This window comes from Solea senegalensis, linkage group LG12 (assembly GCF_019176455.1).
Source record: "Solea senegalensis isolate Sse05_10M linkage group LG12, IFAPA_SoseM_1, whole genome shotgun sequence".
Classification (NCBI taxonomy): domain Eukaryota; kingdom Metazoa; phylum Chordata; class Actinopteri; order Pleuronectiformes; family Soleidae; genus Solea; species Solea senegalensis.
This window is the reverse complement of record NC_058032.1, coordinates 21,008,427-21,021,193: the sequence shown is the minus strand read 5'-3', so window position 1 is coordinate 21,021,193 and position 12,767 is coordinate 21,008,427. Positions and strand designations below refer to the sequence as shown.

General features: G+C 39.3%; 1 protein-coding gene across 1 annotated transcript; it reads left to right on the top strand.

The window, feature by feature from the left end:
• The first annotated feature begins 966 nt into the window (after positions 1 to 966).
• Positions 967 to 11,537, top strand: enpp6 (ectonucleotide pyrophosphatase/phosphodiesterase 6). Its single transcript, XM_044039486.1, has 8 exons — positions 967 to 1,293; positions 5,493 to 5,672; positions 6,787 to 6,898; positions 7,729 to 7,870; positions 7,957 to 8,133; positions 8,730 to 8,867; positions 9,298 to 9,421; positions 10,920 to 11,537. The coding sequence occupies exons 1-8, from the start codon at positions 1,044 to 1,046 to the stop codon at positions 11,126 to 11,128; spliced, it is 1,332 nt and encodes a 443-aa protein (XP_043895421.1). The 5' UTR covers positions 967 to 1,043; the 3' UTR covers positions 11,129 to 11,537.
• The last annotated feature ends 1,230 nt before the right edge of the window (positions 11,538 to 12,767 follow it).

The following is a 12,767-nucleotide window of genomic DNA, read 5'->3' as shown; positions in this document are numbered from 1 at the left end:
CCTGCTCAAATGCATCACTGTGTGCACGAATACAGAGGAAACAAGTGTCATGATGTCATCAACAGGTCCTGTTCACTTACACATGTGAGAGTTCCATGCAGTACAACAAATATGTGTTCATGTCATGTGCAAAGCCTCAAAATGTATTATTATTTTAACCATTAAATGTCCTGTGACTAAGTGCTTTGGCCATTTTTTCCAGAATAACTTTCAATATCTGGCATTTATTCACAATTCACTGCATGGTAAAATAGTGTATTAACAATTTAAAATGAATTTCATTTAGGAAAAAACACGGTAGTTGTACATGAACACTAGATGTTGCATGTTTGATTTTACAGTATGAAACATATTTAAATATCATTTATTTGAGTCTTTGTCTTAGTGTCCAAAAACAGGCCAAAAAAAAAAAACTCTCTCCTCTCTGGTGACAAAGACACTGACTTGCCGGCGTCCTGCAACAGCACGAGTGAAATGACCGTAATAAGATTTCTGCTGTCAGAAACCATGGAAATGACTCGCTCTGTGTCTGTCAGGGTTAAGAATAAAAAGACTTTGTGACTTTTATTATCTGGTTCACTTGTACACTGATATATCAACCACTGACACAACCATGACAGTGAAGACTTCCTGTTTCTTCTTTATCCTCATGACAAATACACTGAGTGCTGTGGAAACTTATCAGATATTTACATATGTATTTGTATTTAAAGCTTACACACTACAGCTTTAAATGAAGTCGTGATTATTTTTAAATAATGATTTTCCTTCTTGTTAATTAAAATAAGTTGTTATAATAATTGTTATTGTTGTGACGTGAGGTTTGGTCAACACTGCGGACTCTGTGGAGGAACTTCTTCTTCAGTATCACATCACTCAGTGTGGGGGCCCACGGACACGCCTTCTGTGAGTGAGGTCACAGAGGACGACACTCTCTCGTGCCCTGCACGCACCCGTCTTTAAACCCCACCCCTGTCCCAGGGCGACCATCACCACACACACATTCACGCTAAGCCCGCAGCTCTGCACGAGACGACGCCACCATGTCACCGGGACAAACGTCCACGCGGAGCCTGGTCCCGCCGCTGCTGCTGCTGTTGGCAGCGGGACACACGTGTCTCGCGGTCCGTCCACTGCTCGTGTTCCTGATCGATGGTTTCCGTTATGATTACATGGATGACCTGCACGCGCTGCCCGGATTTCGCGAGCTCGTGACCAACGGTGTGAAGGTGGACTACATGACACCGGACTTCCCCAGTTTATCATACCCGAACTACTACTCACTGATGACAGGTAATCCATCTGTGTTTAGTCACTAACCTGCAGCATTTATACATCAAGTATAACAACTCAAATAAAACTACATGAATGACTTCACTAATTAAAGTAAAGCACTGGAAGAGCAGGTAAATATGATGTAAATGATTACAATCATCTTCCTCAATATTAACATAACAGGTTTCAGTAGATCGTGTGTAACAAGCGTCAGAACGTGTCAATATAATGTTGAATGTTGATTTAAATGTTGTAGCTCAGCTTTGTGAATGGTTCTCTGTGTCGTAATGAGCACTGACTGACAGGGAACATGCTCCACCTGTTGTTAGACATATATGCTTGTAGGTCAATCTGGGGATGGAACAGTATACAATATACACACGGACGACTAAGCTGATCCAATAGTGTGGAGGAAAACAATTATAATTTAATCTTATTTGAGAAATGTACATATATTTAGATATTTATCTTAAACAATATAGTTTTATTTTTGTTGAAAATGGCACAAAAGTGCTTAGTTAGTGCTTCACTTTGAATATGAAAATGAATAATTGGCCACGTTTGTGATGCTACTGCCTCTACAAGGGCTTCTAAATCAAATTCAGCTTAGGGCCCCATAAATGCTAGGGCCGGCCCTGAATATTCAAAATACAGTCTTAGTCATTTTTAAGGGGGAGCCTGCAACTTAATTCCAGGACCACACAGAAACAGAACTTTCTCTCTACTATAGGTTTCTACACAGAAATATACAACATTGATTCAAGAAATGTCTTTATACACTCAAAACAACTGTCAACGCTGTAGTGTTTACAGTATTTGTTTACAGGCCTGTAATACACACACAGTATACAGAAATACACAGAGACAAACATTTCCACAAAACAGAACTTGCCTAATTAAACAAGTGCAGGTTCACATAAAATTCTGTCCCCAGTTGGTGTCCTTTGCATTTTTGCCCCTGTCCTTCCAAAAGTCTAACACGTCACAGAGTGTCAGTGCATCTGGTGTGAGATAAGAGTGTAACACTAACATACCTGGACCTGGAGAAATGCTCCACTATAGGCAGGTAAGACAAAAAGGTCCACCACATGTCTTTCACCTCATGTCCCACATGTCCTTCACGTGTCCTTCACCTCATGTCCCACATGTCCTTCACGTGTCCTTCACCTCATGTCCCACATGTCCTCAGATTGCTGACTCTCATTAAAAAGTCAGATTGACTTCAGTCCTCAGCACACATCATATCAGCTGTTTGATATTATCAAGGCTTTTGAGGAAAATTCCAGCAAATTCCCATTGGAACTTAAGTTTGGGAATTTTGGAAATATTCCAAATTGGACAATTTCAGTTTATTTCTGTAATTCCCATGTGAAGAAGAGAGAAAGTAGGAGCAGGTGATGTTCTTCCATAAAATGAGTGAATCAGTTGATGCTGATGCTGATGCTGATGCTGATGTTGATGCTGATGCTGATGTTGATGTTGATGCTGATGCTGATGCTGATGTTGATGCTGATGCTGATGTTGATGTTGATGCTGATGCTGATGTTGATGCTGATGCTGATGCTGATGTGATGCTGATGCTGATGCTGATGTTGATGTTGATGTTGATGCTGATGTTGATGCTGATGTTGATGTTGATGCTGATGCTGATGTTGATGCTGATGCTGCTGATGTTGATGCTGATGCTGATGCTGATGTTGATGTTGATGCTGATGCTGATGTTGATGCTGATGCTGATGCTGATGCTGATGTGATGTTGATGCTGATGTTGATGTTGATGCTGATGCTGATGCTGATGTTGATGCTGATGCTGATGCTGATGTTGATGCTGATGTTGATGCTGATGTTGATGCTGATGCTGATGTTGATGCTGATGTTGATGCTGATGTTGATGCTGATGCTGATGCTGATGTTGATGTTGATGCTGATGTTGATGCTGATATGTTGATATGTTGATATGTTGATAAAAGTATTCACCTAAACCTGTTTCCTTATGGACCGCCTCACAATTGACTGTCAATGATTTTTAGGGTTTAATATTCTTAATTTAGTAAAGAACATCTTCCTGCAGCACTGGTTAACATCACATTTACTGTCAGAGAAGTAAATCAATGGACATTTATGTCCTTGAACAGTGGTCCACAATGATTGTATTCAATGACATCAAGCACGCTAAACCCAGGGCCACAACATACGAGGATAAACGCTGACTCAACAAACAAGGAAAATCAAACATCCTGACACGTGTTTGTTGTCTAAACATTGTGTCTGTTGTGTTCTCTGTCTCTTCTCTGATTGTGTTGACAGATTCTTCAGGTTCAAAAACTTCATCATGATTTTACTTCCAGTTTCACACACAGTAGCTGGAATTGTTCTAATAAGTTTCATTTACCTTAATTCAAGATGCACCTACATTAAGTTTGAACTATGCGTAACTTGACTGATGATTAGTCAAAATGAAACTGTAGTAACTGGAATGAAAGATGTGGTCTTTAAAAACAGAGTTTATTGGTCAAAATGGAGTTATGTTTTCTGATTTCAAACCAAATCAAAAGTACTATTTTAACTAATTTCTGTATATATATATGTATATATATATATATAGTTAAAAAATGATCACAGGGTGTCACAGGGTGTGCAGAGTAACATGAATAGTCTTCAGTCGATCTTCCAGCAGCTTGTTTTTGTGCTTTAGACGACAGTAACTGTCATAAACTTTGCTGGATTAACTTCTAACTTCTCACAACATACATGATCTAAAGGTGGAGAGTCCAGACTGGACAATGTTACAAAGAAACAAAGTAAAGTTACTCACTTTTAATGATGAAGCAAAGAAACCAGAAATATTCACATTTAAGAAGCTGAAAAATTAGAGAATTTGTTTCCTGAAAAAAAAACACTTAAGTGATTAATCGATTATCAACGTCAGCCGTAAAAAAACACATCAGCTTTCACAGTGACGACAACAGTGGAGAGAAAAACAACAAAGAGAACAACACAACAGAGTCTGGGTCATCTGTTCTTCTGCTGGTCAGGGTGTGTGTGTGTGTGTGTGTGTGTGTGTGTGTGTGTGTAGTGTTGCAGCTCCCAGCTCTATATTTTACTAAGCCCTAAGAACAACAGCCTCATCCCGACCCACAGGATGTGACTTTGGTGTCTGTCTCCCTCCTGATGATGTGCTGATGTGTGTGTTTTCATAGAGCACAGTCACCCTTTAAATTCACACCCTCACACACACACACCACACAAACACACACACACACACACACACACACACACACACAAACACACATTACACACACACACACACACACACACACACATGCATCTATTTCAGTGTTTCTCAGACTTTTTCAGACCAAGAACCAGACCCATAAAAAAACACCTAACTCAAAATAGCCCAAAACAATATGGCAACTTCAACAGTTCACAAACTACAACCTGCTAAAATGAACTAGTTGATTTGATATTGAAAATAACACATATTTATGTTGCAGGCAGTTTGACGAACACTGAAATTAAAACATTGACATTTTAAATTCTGTTTTTGTGTGTTTAGTAATTGTTGCTTTGGTGTGTGTGTGTGTGTGTGTGTGTGTGTGTGTGTGTGTGTGTGCTCATTGTTACTCTTACACAGCAAAGTTCAGTGACATTTTATTTGTGTATGGTAGAAAGCAAATACTGATAGAGTTGTGACGTTCACAAACAAACGGATTCTACTGAACGGCTCTTTGACAAGAACGATGGGAACCGAGTCGCAGTTGAGAGCCGTTCTTTTTCTTTTTTTTAATCGCTCTCACACACACAGCATGCACACACAAGCTCCTCCTGCTCCTCCACTGAGACGGAGAGCATGCACAACAAGAGGAGGAGCATGGGGTGCAGACTGCAGCTATGAGCCAAAGGAAGCGCAGTAGAATTTGGATGCACTTTTCAGATGAAAACAACGGTAAAGTAACATATGCCCTGCAGTTACCCTGCACTTGAAACTTGTTTGGTAAAAGTTTTCCTATATTAATATATTTTTAGTTTAGTATAGTTTTGCATTGAATTTGCATTGGTCACTCACGGACCACACTTTGAGAAAGGCTGAACCATTTAATTAACGTTCACCTCTCAAATCATGATCTCTGAAATCTCTGAATCAGTCTCTGGATTCTCAGACTATTCTTTTCTTTGTGTGCGTGTGTGTGCGTGTGTGTGTGTGTTTCTGTCAGGCCGTCACTGTGATGTTCATCAGATGACTGGCAACAACATGTGGGATGAAGCCTCCAAGAAGGAGTTTCTGATCGGGACCAATGCTGACAGCCGGCTGCCTCTGTGGTGGGACGGATCAGAGCCGTTATGGGTCACCATGCAGAAGCTTGGGAAGAAGGTTTACATGTATTACTGGCCTGGTGAGCACACACACACACACACATACATCGATGTGATATGATATACCTTTATTGTCCCACAATGGGGAAATCCCCAGTATTACAGCAGCAAAGAGAAAGTCACACAAATGATATATATACGTTAGCACAGCAAACAGCAACAACAGGTGGAGCATGGAATTGTGACAGTGGATGAAAGAATTGAATATTATAGTGATCACAGTGGAGACTGGGTCTCGGCACGGTTTAGGTTGGTTTTCCACTACAAACATAGTGCCTCCTCAACGTGGGCGGAGTCATCATAGCACGGCTGCATGAAATTGGCATGATTTGTTGTTTTACAAACCACACACACACACACAAACGAGTGACTTGTGACTTGTAAAGCAGTTGTTTTCAGTGTAAATGAATCATTAGAATCGGTTCATTAATACTATTAGTTTAGTTATTCCTCCATGACCGGAGCACAGACTCTGACGTCTGACACACTCACTGAATACAGCAGCAGGGTTTGTGATGCAGTGCTGTCACTAAATACACCAGACTCCTCTGTTTAATATATTGAGATTTTACACATTCCCGTGGTAGATGTTGGAGATTAACCCACATTTTAAGGGTTGTTAAGTCTTTTTACTGATCTACAGTTCAGCATTGTTCAGCTGGATTCTTGCTCACGCCTCTTCCTGTGACGGCACTCTGACCAATCAGTGGCCGGCAGTCTAACAACGTCATGCATAGTATTGTCTCAGCTCACTTGGAGCCTCATCCTGAGGTACTATTGCTAATGGAAAAGCACAATAACCGAACAGTGTGAGGCGTGCCGTGCTAGTGGAAAAGGGGCTTGTGTATCCTTCATCAAAACTATCAAAACTCAAAAGATATCAGATGATCAGTCCATTGAGGGCCTCCATAGAGATGATCCAGCTTCTGATTTAAATATAAAAGGCTTATTCTAACAGAAAACAACACTTTATAAAATCAGGTGATGGTACACTGACAAAAAGAATGAAGTCTAATTATTTATCTCTTTTCATTCTGCTAAATGAAAAAATTTTCACCCACATTTTATACACTGTACATTTAAGGAAGATAATTCCATGGAAAAGATAACTCTTGTGATAACTTGTGTCTGCAGGCTGTGAGGTGGAGATTCTGGGTGTCCGTCCGTCTTTCTGTGAAGAATATGTCTACAACCCATCAGAGAAAAACCTCACTGACTCAATAGTGAACGCTCTCAGTGTGCTGAGGTAACGACATTATCACTTTCAGTCACCACATCTATTAGAGATTGAACTCTCTGATGAATAAATAACCAATGTAGTGTATGTTAGTGAACCTAAAACCAACTGAGTGGAACTAAATCTTAGTCAATGTGTTCCTGAAAAACATGAAAATGATCCCAAGACAAGCTTGGGGGAAAAAAGATGCTGGACAAAAGTGTTTTGGATGATGTCAGTATTCACTAAAGTGTTTTGGATGATGTCAGTATTCACTAAAGTGTTTTGGATGATGTCAGCATTCACTAAAGTGTTTTGGATGATGTCAGCATTCACCAAGTGTTTTGGATGATGTATTCACTAAAGTGTTTTGATCATGTCAGTATTCACTTCGTTTGATGATGTGTTTTGATGACATTGTCAGTGTTCACTTAAGTGTTTTGATGGCCGCGTATCTTACTAAGTGTTTTGATGATGTCAGTATTCACCAAAGTGTTTTGATGATGCAGTATTCACCGTGTTTTGGATGATGCAGTGTTCACTTTTTGGATGATGTGTGTTTTGATGCCGTGTGTCAGTATTCAGTTTTGGATGACATTGTCAGTGTTCATATTCAAGTGTTTTGGATGATGTCAGTATTCACTAAAGTGTTTTGGATGATATTGTCAGTGTTCACTTAAGTGTTTTGGATGATGTCAGTATTCACTAAAGTGTTTTGGATGATGTCAGTATTCACAGTATTCACTAAAGTGTTTTGGATGATGTTAGTATTCACTAAAGTGTTTTGGATGATGTCAGTATTCACTAAAGTGTTTTGGATGATGTTAGTATTCACTAAAGTGTTTTTTATGTGCTTGCAGCTCAGGCAAAGCAGACATGGCAGCGATATATTATGAGAAAATCGATGTGGAGGGCCATCACTTCGGTCCAGACTCTCCTCAGATTAAATCAGCTGTGAGACAGCTGGATGCTGCCATGCAGTTTCTCAACAGCAAAATCAAAGTGCGTTTATATTATTGTCTGTTATAATTACAGATTTGTCACAGGTCTGTTTTCATCTGGTTCTGCTGCTTTTCATATTCCTGTAGGAGAACCACATGGAGGATCAGCTGAACGTTGTACTCTTTTCTGACCACGGTATGACAAACATCCAGTGGATGGAGAAGATCATAGAGCTGGAGAAGTTCATCAACATGTCAGATGTCAAGATGATGGACAGAGGACCAGTGGTCAGTCTGTGGCCCAGAGATAACAAATACCAACAGGTGAGACCTCAGGTCCACGTTTATGCATGTTTCACTTCTGATGCAGTCTCTGTTTCTATCATAATTAAAGGATCACTAAAGGCCAAGAAGTGGGCTGAGAGAGGAGGTGGGAGGGGGCGTGGTCTGGTAGTCAGTTGCAGCTGTGTGCAGCTGTGTGAGGCGTTCAGTAAGACAAATTATATATATATGTATATATATATACATATATATATATAAATATACATATATATCATTTGTATATACACATATATATATTTTTATATATATATATATACATATACATATATATATGTATATATATAAATATATATATATATATATATATATATATATATATATATATATATATAGAGGAATTGGCCTCACTGCTCCAACACTATAGGAGTGCACTGTAGTGTATATCTCTTTTCCTTTGTATGTAACAAGCACATGTTCATGGTGATGGATATGAAAAGCTGTTTCTCGGGTTGAACAGAGTCTGACGACCTCAAACATGTGCTTGTTCTTTTAAAATAGAAGACTGATCATCTTTTGAACCTTGAATGGGAATGTCTCATTAAAAGTGCTGCTGTGTTTGTTTGTGTGTTTGATGGCAGGTGTATGCTGCGCTGTCTCAGGTCCCTAACATGCATGTCTATGCAAGAAAGGACATCCTCCAACGTTACCATTACAAAGGAGGGAAGTTTGTTTCACCGCTAACACTTGTGGCTGAGCCTGGCTGGTTTATCACTGAGGTAATGAGACATGGACCCACACTAAGTTTCACGTACACTACTGTTTTCATTTTCAAACAAAAATGTGTCCATGACCACTGGTGTCCTGGCTATGTGAGTGTAAACAGGACGTTGATTCTCTGATTTCTAGTTGACAGCTGATAGTAACAGTCAGTGTTGTTTTCTGCTCTTCCACATTAAAACAGCACTTTCAAACTCAGTTTCAGCCTGGTGTGTTTTAGTGTGGACAGCAGCAGAATTGATGCTTGGATTCCTCCTGTGTTAAAAATGAAAACATCCCACTGACCTCCACAGACACAGTGAGGGAGACGACGAGTGGGTGTGAAATATGTCTCAGTTGAATCTGTGACACATGTTGGTTGCACCAATTTAGCTGTACTCATATTGTATCTCATGTGTGTGTGTGTGTGTGTGTTTTCACTCACTCCAGAACCAGAAATCCCTTCCATATTGGAAAAACAGCTCCGGTGAACCCTCAGCGTGGCAAAATGGCTGGCATGGTTATGACAACGAGTTCCTGGACATGAGAGCCTTTTTCTTGGCAACAGGACCTGGTAACACACTATTATCATATTGAACAGAACAATCTTACACTTAAAAGACTCAGTTTAGCAGTGTAACGTAGCAACCACTGGACCAGTGCCACTGACAAGTAATGGCACTGATCCATTATACAGTTGTAGAACAACTCGGCTCTGCAGCGTTAGTATCTGCTCTGACGAGGTTCCATACGAGCTGAGCCCATACTAAAATGTCAACAGAATATTTTCTTCATTTCTTTCATATAACAAAGTCCACTAGTTCTCTGAGAATATCAACATGGCAGCGTGCGCGGAAAACAGCGAGAGTGCCGTCACAGGAAGAGACGTCCTACATAAGGATCGAGCCGAACAGTGCCGAACTGTAAATCAGTTAAAAACACTTACGGACAGCACCGCTGATCGCCAGCGGCGAGCTGCATAAACAGCTGCTGTTGTGACTGTATCAGACTGAGTCTGTGCTCCGGTCATGGAGGACGTACTGAACAAATATTGTTAATTAGGACGTGTCAGAATGGTCAGTTATGAGCTCTATGTGACCTTTTCTTTACAATGTGTGTGTTTGTACGTCGGTGAAATACGTCCCCTGACTAAATACGGTGAGCGCTGGCCACAGTCTCACACGTTTGCTGACTTTATCCGGCACATTAGCTTCATATATAAAATCCTCTGTAAAACACTGTGCTCCACTGTGCAGCCACCAACAGCACACTTGTCCCTCCGCGTTGACATAATACCGCTCTTCCTCCCTCGCCTGCACTCTCGCAGGGACAAGGTGGAGCTAAGGTGGAGCTTGCGAAGTAAACGTACTGGTGGGGCGGTAACATTCGCGGTGAAATGCGCATGCTGCCGTCATAAGCGCAGGGAATTCAACATTGAGTGTTTTATCACCTATACTTACACTAAGGGGGACCACGAAAACATGACTGAGTATTCTTTTTCCACACTTTGGCGACTGGTAGGGACTCCAGAGTCCCAAATATAAGTATTAAAATGGTTAAAAAGTTGATTTTGCATAATATGTCCCCTTTAAGAAAATCATCCACAAATTAATCAATTGAGAAAAAAATTGTTAGTTACAGCTCCAGATTAATTGTTTATTAATCGATTACTAAATTAATCATCAACTATTTTGATCATCAATTAACTGATTTGAGTTTTTTTGTATAATTTGTATAATAAATGTAATAGTTCTTAAATGGGAATGTTTCTTGTTTCTCTGCTCCATATTTCAAACAAATGTTTACTGAAAAATTGAACTGAAGCTGAACTGTTTTGTTTTGTGGACAAAATAAGACTTTTAGAACACCATTTTGAAATCATTGATTAACATTATAAAGTAGAATGGTAAGTTGCTTCACTGATTCTTTTGATAAAAAAGTGCCTTTCACCAGCTGCATGTGGAAATGTTGTTTCTTTGATCCTAAAGAAAAGTGAGTTTACCTTTCAGTTGAGATCTATGTGTATATGATTGAAATAACATGGATCCTGATATGTTTTATGATCATTTCAGATTTCAAGCGTAATCTTCGGGCCGCTCCCATCCGAACAGTGGACGTCTATAACGTCATGTGCTGGACACTCGGAGTGGAACCTCTGCCCAACAATGGCTCGTGGTCTCGGGTGGAGTTCCTGCTGAACGCCTCGGCTCCATCTCAGCCTCCAACGCTCTGGACCTGCTGTATGTGTTTGTTTGGAATCGTGTTTGCTTTGTGGGATTAAAACACAGCGACAGCATCAGGGATTTGACTCAGTTTAGAAGATTACACGAGTTCACACCGAGAGAAGCAAAGCCAAGCTTAATGAAAGGCTGGAAATCTCCTCTCGTTTTCTTTTTCTCTCTTGACTCTTGATGTTTGTTCAATTTAATACAAAAATATCAAATAAATGGTTCATTTTTACATTAATTTCTGTAGAATCTGTAGAAAATGACTCTTAAATGTGATGTTCTTGCCTCTTTTCCTACCATGTTCTGACTGTGAGAAATCTAATCTTTTCTGCTTTGTGAATTCAGTCTGTGTAGAGAATGATTGAATGTCATGTTCTGATCTGTGAGACCATGAATAATAACACATTGTTTGTGGATAATGATCTTAAAATAAACCTGTTTTCATTGGAAAACTGTAAAGGAGTTCTTTGACTGTTTGACTTTTCATTTTAAAGGAAGTTTTGTGTGACAAAATTACATTTTAGCCTCCCCTTGTCTTTGCCTTTGTCTTTTTTGTCACGTTGTTGGTTTGGTGCCCAGTTGGCACATAAGTGTATGTAACTAAAAGAAAACAAATAAAAAGTTGGAAAAAAAAAATACATTTTAGCCAAGAAAAAATGCCACAAATGTAGTATTTTCACACACTTTTATTATTATAATATACTATTGTGCCATATTATGAATAGAACTTGTGTCCCCTTAATTAATATCAAATGAAAATTGATTTGAGCTCAGAACTGACAAAAAAACATGTTAATATGTTAAAGAAGATTTGCACATCTGGTTTGCTCGTTTAATTCCAGGCCAGTTTCCCCACACTTCCTGCTTCACTTTAAACACAAAGGTAAGTTTAGAAAAAACAAAGGTGACACTGGTTCAAAGTCAGTGAAACCTGGAAAGTTAGACTGCCAGTGAAATGTTTAGGTTTATCAGATAATGAACGAGATGAACGCCAGTGTCAGTTTGAAAGTGTTCTCTCATTAGTGTTCTTTTTCAAATATCTCATCAAATTCTTTTATAATATTTGTTTAACATACTGATCATTTCAAATATTACTATGCAACGAGGAAATGTTTGTTCTCTCATTTTGATTAGTGTAAAAATTCAATTTAATTTAATAATCTTTACATTATTCTCAACTACAGTGTGGACCAATGTTTAAGACACATGAAAATCATCAACTGAGAACATTTGTTCCAGAAACACATGTGTCTCAGCAATCACTGATGTGTGTGTGTGTGTATGGTTGATTTAATGATTGTGTGTGTGTGTGTGTGTGTGTGTGTGTGTGTGTGTGTGTGTGTGTGTGAGTGTTTAAAGGTACAGTGTGTAAAGTTTATGCGATAAGATAAGATCACCTTTATTAGTGTGGGAATGGGGGAACAGCAAACACAGTAAAGGTAATAAATAACAACATCTATGAAGGTACAATAGAGACTCTTGGATGGTCTATACAGCATATACAGCAGAGCTAACGTTCAAACTCAGCTCGGCCACATTTTCAAACCCAATTTCAAATTCAAAACCAGTGCAAATGTATGAAAGGCCTATGATTGATGTAAACATTGCATACAAATAATAAAACCACTGTACATCTGAGGTGGTAGCAATAATGTTTTTCACTTTAAAAGAATAATGTTTTTTGTGCTTTAG